Below are 18,906 nucleotides of genomic sequence, written 5' to 3'. Positions count from 1 at the left end.
TGTATGTGTGATGCATTTTGATATCACCCATGTGTGGCTGAAGACACAGCCATCACATAGCCTGTTGAAGCTTTATCGTCCTAATGTCCATTAACATTCCTAAATAGTCTTCTGAGGATTTGAGCCTCTGCTGTCGTCCTCCTACAACAAGTCGCTACTTTCTTGTGATTCGTGAGACTTTTCTTTTTGCGGAGTTTAAGTTGTTGGCTTCTTATAAGAAGTACATAAGCTCTTTTTTCCTTTGCTGTGGACGCTTATCTTATTACTTACATTGAAACCATTTGGTATCTGCTGCTCAATATGGGTCCCATTGCAAAGACTTTTGTGCCAATCAATATTTAATACCCAAATGCAAAGGAAAATAGGGCCCAGGTTGAAAAATCCTTGGATTTTCTTCCAGGTCTGTAAATGTTAGCGGAGAAAACAGCTTGTGGTTCAAAAGGTTAAAAGCTTCTTGGTCACAGACGTGACTAGCAAAAAAAAAAAAAAAAAAACTCAACACAAACATGCTTATTGCACGAATGAAAAGTGCTGATGATCCTGAAAGCTCATGTCCGGAAGCCGGAAGGCGCGTGAGGGACGGCCGACTTGTGCATTCATACCTTCAGCTCTCCATTCACTTTGTTTTCCGTCTGTTTGGCTCACCGTGAAATTGATTATGGATTATTCAGGAAGAAGGCAGGTGCTCCCTCTCTTCTTTCACAAAAAAAAAAAAGGTTGGATGAAAAGCGATTAGTGAGTAAGAATGAACCTACGGAGAGCAGAGTGGATGGATCCTCCATTGAGAAGAAAGGGGAAGATCGCCTGTTTACCTTTTCTTGAAAGCCTGGTAGATGGATAGTGAGAGGGGCGGATGAATGAGGGATGAATGAGGGAAGCGGAGGGCAGGATGGACGCACGGAGTGGTTCAGGTAGCCCTACCTGGGAAAATGCAGCCTGACTGCAGGTTTTAATGGCGTATAAAAGCTCACGTTCATCTTTTATTCAGCTAAAGAGCGAGACTTCCAGGTGAACACATACGTCCCAAGAACACGAACACGGATATATTTATAAGCGTGTGTGTGTGTGTGTTTCAGAACCTGAGTGGGCTGTAAATACACAACCTTTTGAGGTGTGTCATCTTAAGGAAGTACTTTAAGATAGTTTGCTGCGTGAGAGGAAGGTGTATTAGTACACTATGTGTTCACATCATAGATGCATTGATATTTCTGCTGCGCTGCAGTTTAACAACAAACACACACAGCGCCGTGTGTTTGTGCCCTGTTAGGCCTCTGACCTTTTATGTACCCACTCCCAGACATGTGCAGAGGGATGCTTCTATGTTTGCACGCTGTGCCACATACACGTGTGCAACAACTTGCATGTTTGTGTGGCCGTTTCATAAGCGTGGGGCCGTTTTGTCCTCCATCCTCAGGGCAGGACTTCAGGGTTCTTCTGGAAAACTGGATGCAAGAGTCCACTTCAGGCTAAGTGCATGTTTATGCACATATATTCACCAGGCTGAGGGTAAAGGGAGTGTGTGCAACAGTGCTTACACCACTCCAGGCCTATACATGAGAGAGGGTGTAGAAGTTTGTGTGTGTGTGTGTGTGTGTCTATTGACTTGCAGTGAATCTGAAAGAAACACAAAAGTTTTTTTTTCCCAGCTTATTTATGTCATTTATAACAATGCAAAGACAGAAGAGTTGGATCTTTCTTTTTGTCTTCTGTAGGTGTGGTGGAAGTGATAAAGGGCATGCAGGAACTTGGCGTGTCCCCCGACATTGAGACTTTATCCAACTACATCCTCCCAGTCTTCCCCACCCTCGAAGCAGCTCGTCAGGCCCTCAAGGTTGGTGTCTATAAGTTGGTGTGTGTGTGTGTACAAGTTTTCAGGATTTATTGAAATGTTTACTTGATTAAAAAAAAGTGGACTTTGCTCCATCTAGGAAGCAGGAGTGTCCGTGATCTCCGAGGGTTTCTTGTCCTCTGAGGTTCGCTCCATTGCTGCAAGCAACCTGGCTGAGGTCTACAACCTACGTAAGAAAACACACACATGCCGCCGATACAACCTTTCCTGCATCGCAAGCGTCCATCATCAGACAAATCGCTGCTTTGCCTGCAGGCTAATTGGCCTTGTGTTAACACTCGCACACACACATTTGCCCTCGCTCTCCTCTGTGCTCATCAGGCCTTTTAAGAGATTAGTCTGTGTGAATATGTAAGAAGCGAGAATGAGAAGCGCCTCGACTGGCAGAGTTGAGGCGCTGGGATGGCGAGGGCTGCTGAATTATTGATCACTTTTCCTGTTTTCCGTCTTTCATCTCTTTTTAGTCTCAAAGGTTCTCCGCTCACCAGAACATACATGACAAGTATTTCACAGTTACACTTTTCCTGTCTTTGACCTCACGTGAAGGGAGCTGTTAGATCTTTTGTCTGATGTTTGCTCTACAATGTGAATATGCAATATTACCAGAAACACAACCTATGAAGGTGCAAATCTTCATGTAAAACAGCTAAAATCCTCCCAGTGCTTGTGGACTCATTTCATTTTGCATTAGACAGTTCTTTACTCTGTTTTTTGAACCAAAAACTCTGGTGTTGATTTGCGTCTGCAGCTCAGCGGATCTTTCCTAAAGTTACACAGAATCCAGCTCTGAAATAGCAACTCAAAGACAGTAGAACTGAGTGAAAAACCTGGAAAAGCAAAAGCAATCCCAGCAGGAAGCTATCCACCGAGTCTGCAACAACTTCTGACAGACTTCTGACAGAGGCTCGAAACGGTTTTATTGATTTTTTTTTTTTTTACACTTTCATCTATAGAGAGAACTAAAGTTACTGTAGAATATATAAATATTTAAGGTAGTATCTAGACTTAAATTAGTTTATATCCCTACAGACTCCCCAGCAGCCAGGACTTCTTTTTAATCTGCAGATCAAATTGCCGTTGTTTGATCATATACGATGATTAAAATTATTATACAAGCACATATAATTCTAGGTGAGAAACCATTCATCTACTTTCTTTCATAGTTTGATCAAATATTTTCTGCTTCGTTGGGTGAAACCTATATATGAGTGTTGATCTAATTTACAAGAGCACAGTCTTCTTCTCTGCCTGGTTTTGTCCGTTTTAAATCAGCACGAACACAAAGGGGGATCCAGAGGGGGGGGGTGCACTGAGCCTCACAAAAGTAGAGTCCTGCAGTTACACTGTCGAATACATTGTGGAAAAATAGGCTTGTTTGGAAATCAGCATCAACATTAAATAAGCTGGTTTTTATCAGAAATGATTAGCTTTGCTATTTGTGCTTTATTGCCATTAAATTCCCTTTGAGCACGTAATCCCTTTTTAGTGCTTTGGCATAAGAGTCTTTTCCTTTTTTTTTTTTTTTTTTAGTTTTAAGGGAAGTTTTCTGCTTTATCTGTATGTGTTGAGATAATCAGCAGCCAATATTAGACACAAGAAGTCGTACGGAGAAGCTGCCTGAAGTGAATTTAGTTCAATTAAGCCACACTTTTCTGCAACTCTTGTGAATAAATCTTTTATGATTTCTTACATGTCAGATTTCTGTCAAGTAATCTCTTGATCCACATAATGAATTACAATATTTGCATTTTTTTTTATTATTATTGTTTTTAACTTGTAATTGCTTCCTGTCTGTCTGCTCCACATTTCAGTGTCGGATCCCTCATTTCCCTCTCTGGACCTCAGTTCTTTCCGCAGCAGCCTCATCACAGGCTTCAAAAAGTGAGTCGATTAGCCTGCATGTCTTTCCACATTCTGCATCCTTTTCAATTCCATACTTTTAAACATTGGGCATCAAACCTCCTGCCTGGCGTGGTTTTGTTTTTTGTTTTTTTAAGGAAAGCCTGTAGCTCTGTGGAGGTCAGCGCAGCATATGCTGCAAATATGACATGTGCAGCCTATCACACCATCTATAACGCCCGTGCACGCCGGCAGCTGCCGGGAGAAACACCACATCGCACATACACACAGAAATACTTGGGCGCCTCATGCATATGGAGGCCATCATCCCTCAGCTCTTGCCCCAAAGCACCGTGGGAGATATGGAAATTAGCAGATGCCCACCACTATCCCTCATGCCCAGACCCCCATACTGGTTGCAGTCACTCTCACACTCAGAGACACAAACACAAGCTTAGCCTTAGGACCGGACTCTGACCCACGGGCTTTTGTTGAAGGGGTGTTTATGAATATTTACAGTTTCGCACTACACAGTCACACAAAAACACTCCTGGCCCTCAGCGATGCTGGGGGTGAGTCAAAGAGTAAAGTACTGACTTTCCTGCAGGGACTGAAGTTAGTTTCACTTTGGCAGAATACGCTCGGTTGAGCTTAACTCTGAGTACAGTATTCAGTCTTGTTTGTTGTTTTTCATCTGCAGAACATCAATAATCAGCCGTAGAGCTTCAGAAGATAAACATGTTAAAGAAGATTAATGATTGTAGTTTTTCTGGAAGTGCAGTGTGTCTTCTTTTTTTTATTATAAGAGAACATAAAATTCTGTTCTTTAAAGGTTGAGTTAACTTTGAGTTGTGTGTGCAGAAATGTGCGTGTGTGTTAGCAATTCTTTTTCATGTTTCTGACTAATTTCAAGTCAGAATACACACTAATTTTTTTTTTTTTCTCCAAATCCACTTCCTCCCTTCTATTGGCTTTGCTCTCATTGCATTAGCACACACACCTACACACACTTACACCCTCTTCTGACGGTTAGGTTGCCTGACAGGGTCATAATTGAGCTTGTCACTTGGGGAGAGTGTACGTGCGTGCGTGCGTGCGTGCGTGCGTGCGTGCGTGCGTGTGTGTGTGTGTGTGCAAGCCGTGTCATCATGATGCGGGACCTGCCCCTGTCAGAGACAAGGTCAGGGGATAATTTAATCATTAAAGACCTCTTCGTCTCTCCTCTCATCTCCCCTTCTCTCCTCTTTTCCACCAACCAGCTGACAACGCCAGAAATGTCAGACACTGTCATCATTTAGCGCGCGCGTGTGTGTGTGTGTGTGTGTGTGTGTGTGTGTGTGTGTGTGTGGGCGACTTTGTCTTTTGTGGTTTCCCAGACTTTTGCATGGCTGTCTGTCCTCTGTTGTACTGTGGGATGGAGAGTGTCAAACTGGAAAATCTGGTGCTTTTTCTTAGTGTGTGGTGTTGTTACACTGTCAGCTCGGTAGCTATGGCAACGTGGTGATGTCAGTGTCAAGATGACTTTTAAATGATACCTTTGAAAAAGTAAAACTATATTCACCTCCATATTTTTTTTGCCCGGTTCTTTTATCTGAAGCGTCTTGAAACAAATACCTCAGATGAGACAGAAATGTCGAGTCAGCCGTCAGTTTTATACATAAAGCATCATTATCATTTTTTTTTTTTCTTTTTTTTTTAAGAAGTTTATCCCCGACATGTGGATATCCATTAATGTTTTCTGACCTAAAGCAAAATGAACAAATTGCAAATCAGTATCTGGTTGAACTGCTGCCGTTGCTCATATATTGTCCTCTACTGCCCCCTGCAGGTCTGCAGATGTAGAGAGCATGGTGAAGGTAAGACATCAACATACTCACTGTTGAGCTCATGCAAGCAGTAAAGCTGGCGTTGTTTTCATATTTTGAAATAGTCTGAAGCCAGAAGTGATGGAGAAGGATTGATACTAAATTATGTTTTGAGTTATTAAATGTAGTTTCAACTCCAAATGTCTGTCGAGTCAGTCAACGATGATTTAAAATGTCACCAATTTTTCCTTGATATGTTTAAAAGAAAAACAAAAAATTAGGCTTAAAATCCAGCTCAGTCAATTTTGTGCTTCTTTCTCAACACAGAATGAATTAAAATGCATTAAAATTGATAGTTGGGACTCAATATTTACATGGTAGGGATAGATGCTGTATGCAAAGAAAGCCTGTTGTTCTACATATTTAGTTTATGATCTTGTGTCAGTTTTAATGTGACACACTGCTGATCTGTTTTCTCCAGATTACTGAGCTCTTGTACAACGACGAGCGCTTCAGCAAAGGAAACTCTGCGCCTGCTGGTAAGAAGACATTTGTATACTCATGCAGTTTCTTTCATCAACACAAGGTTGTGTGAGTAAGTCTTACGTATCCTAGAATGCAAGCTGCATGGAGGTGAGAAAGCGATATGGAAGTGGTTTATGTGTGTATTATATTTTGGATCAGTATTCACAGTTGCACGTCGTGGAGTTGTCACCTTCCAAGTTTAAGGCAGGTGATAAATGATGCTGTTTAAGCTGAGTTTCCATGGCGAGGAGCATCACCTGGGCCTTTTCTCATCATGGAGCCTGTGTATGTTAATGTAAGACTGGGATGTGTGTGTGTCAGCATGCAAGTGAAAGACCCACTCTCTCCAGTGGAGGAAATGGAGCCTGGCTGCTGACACAGCGCTGAGTAGTTAAAGTGTGTGTGTGTGTGCATGTGTTTGTCACTGTTGAGCAGCCTCTTTGCTTTTGCAGTGTGTGTATGTGGAGTGTTAATGTCGCTCTGTGTGAGAGAGTCCCAAGTGTTGAATCTGGTGTTTTTGTGTGTGCGTGTGTGCTGGTGGGAGCGATGGAGACTGTTATCCATGTCACATCCCGTTAGGCGACATCTGCGCGTTTGTGTGTGTGTGTGAGCGGTGAAATAAGACGAAGCTGTCACCGCCATCCGTCCTACGTTCACTCAAAGTCCGGCCCGAAAGCCGCTCCTGTCAGCAGAAAGGCAAAGCAGCCTGGCGCTCTGCAGAGGTTACAGAAAAATAGTACGAACACACAAATGGATGTCATGACTGACACTGCAGCAAATGAAATTTACTCCCAAGATGACTGCTCACTGCGTTTGTCTGTGTGTGTGTGTGTGTGTGTGTGTGTGTGTGTGTGTGTGTGTGTGTGTGTGTGTGTGTGTGTGTGTGTGTGTGTGTTTCTGTCCATCCAGAGGTGACCGCCTACTTCCTGTACAATCTAATCGACAGCATGTCGGAGGGTCAGATGCGCACGCAGGAAGACAAACTGCGTAATTTCTTCAATCAGCTGCAAGCCCAGGTACAAACACACACTAATGAGTTAGTGAAACCGAATCCTCACACACCCCACAGAACACACTGCTGCCTTGTGTAATCAGTTCACTCAAGACCACCTTGCTTTTAAAGAAGCTTTCACGCTCTGATCTGAGAGGATTTGCAGTGTGTCCTCAGATTCGGATGCAACGTTCACGGTGCTTTTGTTGCCATGGAGCCGGTTTATCAAAGTGAACTTTGTTAGATCATATTACTTTTTTGTTTTTGCTTGTTTGTTTAAAAGAAAAAAAAAAAAAAACTGATTCTGTTTTTAAGATTTTATTCACTGGCTTTTATTTATTTTCTGTTATAAATATATAAAAATTGGCTTTAAAAATGTTTTAAATAAGTAAACAGCTTTATGCCATGTGAGAAATTTCTCCTCCTGGATGGATGCTGATCAGCATTTTACTGTTAATAACTTTCTTTCTGTTATTTCTGTTCAGAACGTTAAAATTTCTGTAAACATCTTCAGAGGAATTAGGAACCTTTTGGAGTCTTGCCAGGTTCCAGAGCTCATCAAGGTACAGAACCCAGACTTCAGGCTTTTATTTATTTTAAATGTGGCTCAAGATTTTCAGATTTCTCCTATAATCTCCAGATCATTTAAAGCTGCATGAAAAGAGCTTTATTTAAGTCAGCTTCCTTACATTAGGACTCGACTTGGTCTGCACTTACTCTGCTCCGATATTCTTTTCTCTTTAGAGTATAATTTATGATTATGTGGTCACCCCATGATTGCATGTCTTAGATATGTATTGGCTTTCATTATGGTTTTTTTTTTTCCTGTCTGTAAAGTGTCTTGCGATGGCATTGCCGTGATTTGACGCTATATACAGTTGTGCTCCTATGTATTCCTCCCCTTTTATTAAAGAAAAGGCTGCATTTACAACAGTCATTCAAATAACTGGAGACTTAAAAAAGGAACAATAAATAAAATTTTGCAAAAATATAATTTAGTAATATAACACACTGTTTTTTCATTTAATTAAGTTGAGGAAAGGAAAAAAAACCAACAACAAACAAATGTGTCCTGGACAAATTAGAGCACTTTTCTGTTGAACAGTGGGACAAAATACCTGTCAACAGGTGCAGAAGTCTGACTGAGAGGAGCAGAAAACACATGACTGTAGCGGAAACATTAAAGGATTGTTCAACAAAATATTACTTTATGAATGATGTAATACGTAGTAAATTATCTTATTTGTTAGATTTAAAAAAAAAAAAAAAATTCTATTGAACCAGAATTAGAGAATAATGTAATGATTTTCATAAAATTTTTATTTATTATGACTTCAGTCAATTTCAGCTTATTTTACAGGCAGCTGTTTTTTTTTTCCTTCTTTAATGAAAGAGTATGAATAAATATGAGCACAACTGTAAATAAAGCTGAATTGAATTGAATATGTAATATGAACTTTGTGTGTGTCAGGATGTGATTGCTCTGGTGGACACTAAGGACAGTGTGTCCAGTGACCATGTGGCATCAACTCTTCATGTTACTGTAAGTAAGACAGCATGACATTGGCTGCATTTTAAGAGTAAATTTTCCCCCTTCGAGCAGATGAGTACATATAGATGTTGTGTTTTCAGTGGAAATTTGTGCTGTCCTGCACAGGAAAATGTGTCCTAACATCTTTGTCCTTCAGGGAATTGAAGGGAAGGTGTTGGGTCTGGAGATGAAATTGGCTGAATTGAAAGCGGAGAACAAACCGCTGGGCGCCGTTCTCAAACAAGCCATCCAGGCCCTGAGTGCTGAGGAGGTAACTCAAGCCTTTTAAGACCTTCTTTGTGTGTTTCTTGAGATTTGTGTGCGATTTCTTTCTTTTTCTGAGAGTTTTGTTGTGCGATCAGAACCTGCAGCGCGCCCTGGAGCTGAAGCAGCAGCACGAAGAGGAGATGACAGCCGGCGGCTACGTGACCCTCATCAACCTGTGCTGTCGCCACAACAATGTGGAGGAGGCGCTCAACCTGAAGAGGGACATGTGAGTGGAGCACGCACACGCACACACACACACATGCATACACACACGCTGGTCTGCAGTGTGGCCAGTAGTAAGCCATTAAAGTTTAACTTGAGTGGTATTAGGGGAGACGTTAATGCAGGGTCCAGGCGCTCTGTTGACTAGCTGAAACACAGGAAACTCGCTCCTCTACCTCCCCTGTTTCCTCCTCCTTGCTCTCTCACCATCTGGTTCCAGCATCAGACTAATATCTGAGAGCATATTATAGATGAGCTGCATTACTGGAAAGTGGAATACATTAATCAAGTCTGTCTCTCGCCCTCTCTCTTTCTCTCTCTGCTTTCAGGAGTCGGAAGGACTCATCAGTGGTGCTGGATGCCAGTAAATACATCGCGCTGGTGAAGACCCTGTCAGTGAATGGCAGAGTGGAGGGTAAAGTAGCATCTGTTTGTTAGTATTAAATAAGATGATGGCCTTTTCCCACGGCGATCAAAACCGGCTATGTATAATCACTGACCAATGAGAAACTACCTCAGCAGCCGGTGAGATTGTTACCACAAGTCCTCATTTATCCTCCTCATTTGAAGTAACATCATATTTAAATGGTTTGTGATCATTAAAATTATGAACAGCCCATAAAAACACAAACTATATGAAGCTAAAGTCCAACAATCTGCAGCTGCAGCCAACTCCACGTTCATCCTTACAGATCTCATGTTAAAATTATCAACTTTACACCAGAAATAAACACATTTACAGCCTTATATGGCAGTTATTTATTACATTGTTATATTAGGTTGTCGGTCGGTTTGAGAACTTCCATGTAAATCATGGACAGATCCAAAAGGACAGGCTGAAAATGAAAGGAGGATGAGTCCATTCTGATGCTACCTATTGATTAGTGAACTGCTGAGTTAGTGACATAATGGACACAATGCATCACTTGCTTTAACTCTGCCTGTAAAAACTTAGAATTAAACTGAGGTCATTTTAATTTACTGAACAAATAGATCAAAAATGTTGTACCAGACTTTAAATGTTGTTGGTTTTTTTTTTGCTTGGAGAAGTGGAATAGTGAGGCTTGCCTTGCTTGTCGTGCAAACAAGAAGGAGCCATTTCACCGTTGGCATGTTGTTTAAAATGATAGTCCACAATGATAGTCAGCAGTATCTCGCCAGCTACATCCATCTGTTATTGTCAAGTGTTTTTAATCTAATGTAGCAACACAGCAGACGTGGTGCCTGAATTGTTGCTTGCTATAAACCCAAACTGGACGTGCACGTCACTGTGTGATGATGCAGTTTGGGATGTAAAGTTGATAAAACACCGTCCTCATAATATTTTCTATTTTAGAGGTAAATTATTTGTCTTATGCATTGAATAAATAAATTGTGCATGATTACATGCGACATAAATCTGAAAAACGGATGTCAAACCCTGGAACTTCTTAACGGCCAGTTGAAAAGATGGCCAACATTTCATTTCGATGTTGTCTCTGACAACAGATCCGAATGAAATCTCCGGAGAATGTGTGTGTGTGTGCGTCTCAGCAGCTCTGTCACAATCTTTCTCCCTCATACCACATTAGCCGGCCATTTTCAGAATTCTACGGTGGGTTTCCTTCAGCCCATTGAAGACCCAATTACCATCAGTTTTACTGCTCTGCTTTTTGCATTCAATGACAGGAAAATGTTTCCCTTGTCTCTCCTCGTCTTCGCTCTCCTCCTCTTCGCACTCGCTCTCCGTTTCTGTCTCTGCCTCTCGATGTGACCCTTTCTCCCCATCAGTTGCAAAGCGTGTCATTCTCCTGCCCCACACACACACACACACACACACACACACACACACACACACACACACACACACACACACACACACGTGCACACATGTGTCAGTGTGAAATGAGAGGGAGGGGAAATTACAGGACTGTGTGTATTTTTCCAGAATTATTGAAACCTGCCTTGATGCTAATGGCAGATCATGTCCACCGAAGTGCTTGAGCATTTCACACACACACACACACACACACACACACACACACGATGACACACAAATTTGCATGTGAATTCAAGCAAAAGGCATTTGTTGGCACGACGGTTGGTGCGTCCATCGGTGTGTGTTGGAGTGTATATAGTCAGTGCAAACACATTTGCCATTAGCCAGAGTGTGCATATGGAGGCAACGCTTGTCAGCCACATTAGCACACATGGCTAACCTTGATGTTAGCCTGTCCCCACCCAGGCGTTGGTCCGCCTGGTTCCCAGCACACACCAGGCCCAGCTGAGGATCATGTCTTCTGGCAACTTGCTTTAGTTCTCGCCACCATTAATGGCTTTGTTGTTTGTACCCTTAGTTTAAAACCTCCCATCATCACTCGTCGGGGAACTTTGTGTGTTCATCCTTTTGACTTTATTCTGGTCACCTTCTTTCCACCACGGCTATCTGTGGCTGTTCATCATAATTAATTCCTATTCTTCCACCAAATTAATTTTCCTCCGTGCTCACTTCTCATCTACATCGCCAACCTTTAACCTTCACTTTTGTCCAAGCGGCCATTATGTCTTCGTGTATGTGATAGTTTCTCCTGAAGGATGAGCTTTTAGTAACCAGAAAGCTCTTCTATACTCTGACTTGCTCTGAAGTATTAACTCATCACCTCAGTATCAGCCTAAATGTTACAACTGAACTTTTAGTGTATATTTAGTGAGCTTATTTTAAAGCTCATCAAACATGTCAAACATAAACTTTTAGCTCATTTTTCTCTTGCCAATAATATTAAAATGCTTAGAATTTAGTTCCATTTCCACTCCGGGATGAAAGTTTCTAATTCTAAAGTCAACGCGAAAAGTTTGGATTGGAAATTGCTGACATTTGTATAAGTTTTAGGTTTTTAAACTGTGCAACACTGTAGAATAAGCTTTTCTTTCTGGGATTTATTTGATAAAAATAAGCTTATTTTCGACCTTGTTAATGTACAAAATTGACCATAGTTTTAACCATTCAGCCCCTTTAACTTTATTGATCATTGTTAAAACTGAATAAATTTTGGGAGCTCAGGCAGCCCTCCACACCCAAATGACTCAATTTAATGATTAGGTTATTTCTTTGCAGCCTTTAGATTGATATAAGCAGCTAGTTGTATTAAACATGTCTCCTCCATCACCGAGCATCTCTTTGACCTGCCCTTGCTCCTCTTCCTCAATCGGCCCAACCTCCCTCTTTGGTAAACTCAACTTGTTCTGGCTTGAGGTGGTCTTGGGTTCATCTTTAGTGTCTTGTGTGTGTGTGTTCCTGAAAGGAGACATCGCTAGCAGTCAAGTCATAGACATTAGATGAACCATTGGGCTGTGTGATGTTTGTTTACCTGGCCTGTCTGCCTCCCCGTCTCATTGATGCGTGTATGTGTGCGGGGTCTGGCTCGCTGTGCTTGGCCACGATGCTCGGCTGAGCTGATGGATATGCATACTGGCTCAACGGATGGATGAAGGGGGATATGGAGGGAGAACACCATGGGGGGGAGGTTTGGATGGAGGGATGTAAGCTAGTAGAGCTCCATTTGGGCAGATCAGCTCCGAGCCATTGGTCTCGGTGATTAACGGGGCTGTCATAAATGATGGAAAGAGGTACGAGGCGGATGGAAGGAGACAGGGAGAGAGAATGTGTTACAATGTCTGAAATGATAAACAGACTTGGCACCAGGTCAGGTTATTACAGAGATATTCTTTATGCTGATGGAACCGTCTGTGATCAGCCTGTTTCTTCTGGACATCTTTAGGTAGTGATTTCAGCTAACAAAGCGTTTATTTTTCCCAGTGATACTTTCGCTCCCTGTAATTTCAGCTTTCAGCGAGTCTGGTCTCTTTGCTTTTTGCTGCTTTGGCTGTGGTTTTAATAAACAGAATTATAGGATAAACTGGGTCTGAATTGTCAGTATCCACCACAGTGGGTTCTGGGTGTGTACACCCTTCTTCCTCCTGCTAGATGTGGGGGATTCTCACACAGATGGATTTCTGTGATAACAGGTACATCTGTGTCCAAATGAGAACTTCAAAAATAGACTCCTTTCCATGGCACTGACCACACTGTGTTTCCTTAAAGCCCCAGTGTGTAAGAATGACTCCCATCTAGTGGTGCTCTAACTGAATGCAAACAACCAATTCGCGGTTTAAGTGTGTCATTACAACTACCAAAGCCGCGGAGAGTTACAAATGTGAAAACATCTTGCACAAGTTGAAGTGTCTTCTCAGGTGAAGAGGTACAGGACGACACATAATTCTGTTTCGTTATTGATGCTGATAAGTTAAAAGCACGCCCTCCGTGTATTTCGTAGCAAGCTACTGCTAATAGCTAATGTCATCCTGTGAAAGGGTGTGACAAGAGGGAGGGCATGATCCCCCACTCCCCTTGACAAATCAGCTGAAATATGTAACACAAAGAATAACTCTTGGAAAATACGGCTGAAATAAGCGAACGGTTTACTGCTGGTATGACTGAAGAACTGAACTGAGCTTTTCTACTGTTGGCTAATTAACATATGAACCATTTCTGCCATTTTATATAACAAGTAACAGTAAATTATCCGACTTAAACGAGAGGATGAAGTAGTTGCTGGACTACCTGTCCTGTTTCTAACATGACGCGAGAAAAATTTCCCTGTTAGATTAAATGAACTTACCTGCCAAGCAGGAAGTGGCCATCTCCACCCCTCTTCCTCGAGAAGTGTCAATTAATATTTCTCTTTCTTGTCTTGGCTATTTTTTTTTCTCTCTTTCATGGACAACACAAAGGGATTTACAGCTAAAATACATAAGGCTAAGATGTTTGTCCCCTATCAGCTACCATATTCAAAGATGGCAATGCCTTCTGTATTTACAAATAACTCATTTAAGATACAAGAATGCTTTTATTTGGATGCAATTGTGATTTGACTTTAGTGAAATAAGTATTTATGAAAGCAGTACCTGATTTTTGCTAATATAAATCCAAATTAGTTACACATTGTACCTTAAAAACTAAATCGTTTAGCATAAGCTTGTTTTCTAAGAAATAAAATTGTTGACAGACTTCTCAACTCTGTGGTTTTACTTGTGATAATTTAGGTCAGAGCGCTCCATTTTCTGCAGCACGCTGGACAAATAAATGATAACAACCAAACATGTAGGAAAAGATCATTTTCGCTGCATTTTTTAGGATTCATGGCAACTTGGCATCTTGTAGACAGAAAACGTCGATATTTTTTGGCAAACCAAACTTGGTTTGATCATAAGAACTTGGTTGATCCACATTTGTATCGTTATAAATCAAGAAATCAAATGTGTTTCGTGGCAAAAGCTGGAGAACTTCGAGCTCTTTGTGATTTTTGTTATTTTTCCACTTGGCCGTAACCACCTTTTTGGGCCAACTTCAAATGGCTAAACTAGTTTTCTTTCCTTGCCGTACAGAAGGACCTTGTAGCAAATCTTGCACTTATTGCAAGTCTGACTCACAACCTGTGTTTTTCCAGACAACTGAATTTCCTTTCCCTTTCTTATCAACCAACGTCTGCCTTTCTGCAATCTGTCACAAGTTAATATCTTCCCAAAAACCTCCCAAAAGGCTTCTGTTGCTTCTTCCTCTCAACACAAGCAAATGATGTACTGTGTTGAGTTTGAGGGATGGAGGAAGCTGCTGTGATGGAAGGTTAAGCTGTAGTTAAAACAACACAAGCTACAGCACCGTGACGTGCTGCCTGGTAAGTGACTTTGGTTAGTCACTGTAACCTCTGATAAGTGTTGGATTCTGTCTCAGCAAACAAGCATTAAACACACGATTATGATGGTTTGTTTCCAGAGCTGGAGCTCAGTAACATAGTTACTGTTAATGAGCATTTCCTTACATTGCATTTCTGTTGGGATCTTTTGAAGTGTTTTCTAAGGGAGCCCTCATCAGCATAAAATCCTTGACTTTGTTTTGTCCACCAGATGTTTTGACACAAAAGTTTGGAACTTATCCACTCGTCCTTCAGAGCCAACTAGTTCTGGAGCTGAATTACAGCATCCTAGTGGCTGAGAGGGGAAAAAGGAAACTCCCACCATGTTTTCCTATTTGATGTTTTTATTCCATAAAAGTACAAGGCCGCAACAAAATCTTTCCTATAAAAGACCAAATCTGGGTCACATCAAGATTTTCCCTTTTCCATTCTCAATGAAAAGTCCCCAGCCAAACCTGCTCTTTCTTTTCACCCCCTTCCTCTTTTGTCATTTCTCCTTCCCACAGTTTCTTCCTTAACCCAGCCTTCCTTCCTTTTTCCCTATGTCCCATTAAGTCTGTGACAGGCTTTGGTTCCCATCGCCATAACAACTGGCACAGGGAGGTGGACTGATGGAGAGGCAGACTGAAATTAGGATGCCAAAGCACTCACCAGTGGCCCCATTTCTCAGCCCCCCGAGTGTTTTCTGAATGTGGTTTCCTGGTATACGGTGACACTCCTGTCTGAGGGGTTTTGTTGTGTTAACAGCTATGCAGGTGTAGCGATCATAACACCCACATTTATTCACTTAAAGTTGATTTCATGTCTGTTTTTGTCTCAAATTTGAAACGGTGAGGGAAGCAAAGATTTCTGCTGAGGGAATTTTTTTTTTTTTTTTTTATTTATTTATTTTTTTTAGCAAGAAACAATTATTGCCTGCAGTTTGGAGGCTTAATGAAGATCATTCAAATATATTGAGTGTGTGTGCAGCTCTCCATCTCCTCCCTTCTTGGTCATGCTGTATAGATTAGTGTCCGTGGTGGATAGCGGCTATATCACTGACAGCCCATTAGCAGCTGTCTAAATAGATGGTAAACACATCTTAATTACTTTATGCAGATGCTGAACATATACACACACACTCTACATTCTCTTTTCACCATTTAGTCCCTTAGTGTTGGCCAGATGGGCGCTTGGCCCAGTAAAAAGCCCTCCATTACCGGCTGGACTTGACCAAACCGATCCACCCCTCTGCCTGCTTACCGAGGTCTTGCTGGGGCCACGATGGGCCCTTGTTGCCACATACCTATAATTTAGCCCCCCCAAGTGCTTTCCACATGGCCACAGCAAAAAGCTGGCCTCCATTGTAGGGGTCTGGTAATTGTAGTCTCGTTTAGAAAACCGCAAGTAGCAATTAGCACGGAGTTGGCATTATACGGGGATGGATTTGCATTCCTGCTGGGTGCAAAATGCTGTTTTAATATGGGTTTGTTTTCCCCTCATGGAATTAGCTAAAGGGGCCTTTTATCATATTCACACACCCTTCTCTACTCCCAGCTGAGCTCTGCCCACCTTTCTCTCTCTCTCTCTCTCTCTTACCATCTGTCTGTGTTATATCTCTTTTTCTTTTATTTGTTCTTGCTTTTCTCATTACCTGAAAATCTGTCGAAGCATACTTCTTCTAATCCCCACACCTTTCGCTTTTTTCCTTCTTCACAGAGGCGGTGGACATCCTGAAGGAGATGAAAGAGAAGGAGGTGGTGCTGAACGACGCAAACGTCACCGCCGTCTTTCACATGCTCAGCGCTGTAGTGGCCAAAGGCGACATCTCCGCCGTCAAACGTCTGCAAGAAACCATCTTCACCCTCGGGCTTGCCAAGCCTACTGCCAATCTCTGCTCACCCGTGGTCACTGCTCACCTGGAAAGGTAGAATAAAAACCAGAAGCGGCGGTATAACAAATTGCAAAAACACTTGTAGAAATGTTTCATTTTTGTGGTTTGCTTCGTTTTTTTTTTTGTTTTGTTTGGTTTTTTTTGTTATGGCTCAAGTTGTTCTCCAAGCAGCCAACAAGCTCACTTTTTGTTTGCAGATTTGGCTCCTCATCTGCCAAAGCTTGTTGCCAGGTGTGTGTATGTATGTGTCTCTCAATGAGTCACTCATCCCTCCCTGTGATCATAGCTGGGGTTATATTCTGGGTCGGCGATTCAGACAGAGAGAGGATGTGGAAATTGCTCATTTACGTTCATGTGTGAGCGTGCAAGTGTGCTACATCCAGATTTTGTTTGTTTGAGGATGCGCCAGCTGCAACTTCTCCCCATGAGCCCCCCACCCCTGATCTCCTAATACACCCACTGCTATCATCTGAGGGTTTCAAAGTGCTTATGCGTGTGTAAGAGAGTGGAGAGACATGACCACCAATGCTTCTTCCCATAATGCAAGTATGCAAATGAATGTTAGCAAACATCCGCTGCTGGGTCACTGGTCCTGCCACACCTTTAAACTCTATGTATGTTCTTCACTGTATGTGCGTGTGTGTATATCCCTTTTTTTTTTGTAAGCAGCTTTTAACGACATCAACTCATTAGCATGTTAATTATGTACAGAGCACTAATTGCTGGATTTACCATGGACACACAGTGTGCTGATAGCTACCCGTCTCCAAATAAACGGGCAATCTGCACGTCTTCTGTTCATTCACAGAGGTAGACCGTTGCAAATGATGCTGTAGATCTGCAGAGTGCTGCACCTCCCCTCGCCTGTTTGCGCTGCCGTAAACCTGGTCCGGTACAAACAGACTTTCTAGGTTGACTCGTTAATCACTGCCTCCGTCGGATTAGCGGGCTAATTTACTCCTGGGTCATCAACAGCAGCTAAAACACAAACACAAGCAGGAGCTTACCGCAGCCCCTGCTCGCAAATCAAGTGCCAGTTGTACGTCCTCCAACTGATACTACGGAGAGCACATACCAACGAAGTATAGCTGCTGGTATCTTCTTATTATCTGTCTGGAAGAGGTTCATTTGTGTTATTTAAGCTTGAAATGCTGGGTCAACTAGCTTAGCGTGCAGATAAAATGTTTGGAAGAGTTGATGCAGGAGTTATTGGCCTCTTTATACAATAAACAGAAAACAGCGTCTTTTAAAATCAACACTTCTCCTCTTTAAAACTGTGATTCGACCAGTCTGCACCGACCACAGCTTTATTCCTCTTAGAAACTAGATCTTATAATGACTCTTCTCCTTATTCCCTTTAAGCTCTGTTACAAGAGACATGTGAGCATGTCGTGCTCATAGCTAATAGATGCTTTCATAAATTTGCCTTTTATTTAAAGGTGCTCGGAAAGTGTGAAGTCTTCAGTTTTAGGGCAGCTTTAAGTACTGCAACACTTGACTATTGCACTCCAGTTGAATCTGTCTCCTCGCTCTCCTCTCTTTTTATCATCATCCATTCGCCTCCACCTCTTCATTCCGTCAGTCAGCGGACAAACAGACATTCAAAGGGGTGTGTGCGTGTGTGTGTGTGTGTGTGTGTGTGTGTGTGTGGAGGGAAGTGATAAAAGAGGACAAAGCAAGCATCACTCCCGCCTGCACCCATCTCATCGCTGCGTCAGCGCTAATGACTTAATGAACACTTCTCTGCCAGATTAGCCCTTGACAGCCCATCACATGTGCCGCCCCGTTAGCCTTCATGCCCGTCCGCTCAGCATTGTGTGAGCTAACCTGCCACCGTGCTAGCTGGCAGCTAGCTCAGATTGCCATCCTCGAGGAAGTGATTAGCGACAGTAAATGCTAATGAATCCGACAAAAAGGAAAAAGTGAAAAAAGGACGGGTGATGAGGCGGCAGCGTGGTGATGGCATATGAGGAGGCGAGTGCGGAGCTGAAAAGACGAGTGGCTCGGAGTTGCAGGAACATTCCTGATTCACTCCCTCTCCTTAGGGAAAATGGATGAAACAGAAAAAGATTGAGTTGATCAGTGAAAGCAGCATGAGCTGAAAAGTTAATGTAGATGATCTTAGAGATTGAAAATGCAGGAAAAAAAATGGTGACAAACTCATCATTGGTTGCCCAAGTTATCAATATATTGATATGTTTTAGCAGAGACCGTGTTGCATTCAGTGTTTCTGGAGAAATTTCACCATTTTGGTTTCACAGCTTCTTTTCTC

General features: G+C 42.2%; 1 protein-coding gene across 1 annotated transcript in view; it reads left to right on the top strand.

The window, feature by feature from the left end:
* lrpprc (leucine-rich pentatricopeptide repeat containing) overlaps positions 1 to 18,906 on the top strand; it is a 74,213-nt gene that overhangs the window by 14,675 nt on the left and 40,632 nt on the right. Inside the window, exons 12-23 of the mRNA XM_079248575.1 lie at positions 1,713 to 1,831; positions 1,929 to 2,019; positions 3,661 to 3,730; positions 5,517 to 5,544; positions 5,975 to 6,032; positions 6,928 to 7,034; positions 7,495 to 7,572; positions 8,481 to 8,552; positions 8,698 to 8,811; positions 8,903 to 9,033; positions 9,359 to 9,444; positions 16,460 to 16,667. Of these exons, the coding sequence (XP_079104701.1) occupies positions 1,713 to 1,831; positions 1,929 to 2,019; positions 3,661 to 3,730; positions 5,517 to 5,544; positions 5,975 to 6,032; positions 6,928 to 7,034; positions 7,495 to 7,572; positions 8,481 to 8,552; positions 8,698 to 8,811; positions 8,903 to 9,033; positions 9,359 to 9,444; positions 16,460 to 16,667 (1,162 nt within the window). The remainder of the gene's footprint in view (positions 1 to 1,712; positions 1,832 to 1,928; positions 2,020 to 3,660; positions 3,731 to 5,516; positions 5,545 to 5,974; positions 6,033 to 6,927; positions 7,035 to 7,494; positions 7,573 to 8,480; positions 8,553 to 8,697; positions 8,812 to 8,902; positions 9,034 to 9,358; positions 9,445 to 16,459; positions 16,668 to 18,906) is intronic.

Source organism: Telmatherina bonti (genome assembly GCF_933228915.1).
Source record: "Telmatherina bonti genome assembly, chromosome: 11".
Taxonomy (NCBI): domain Eukaryota; kingdom Metazoa; phylum Chordata; class Actinopteri; order Atheriniformes; family Telmatherinidae; genus Telmatherina; species Telmatherina bonti.
The sequence above is the reverse complement of the archived record's forward strand: the minus strand, read 5'-3'. Positions and strand labels throughout refer to the sequence as shown.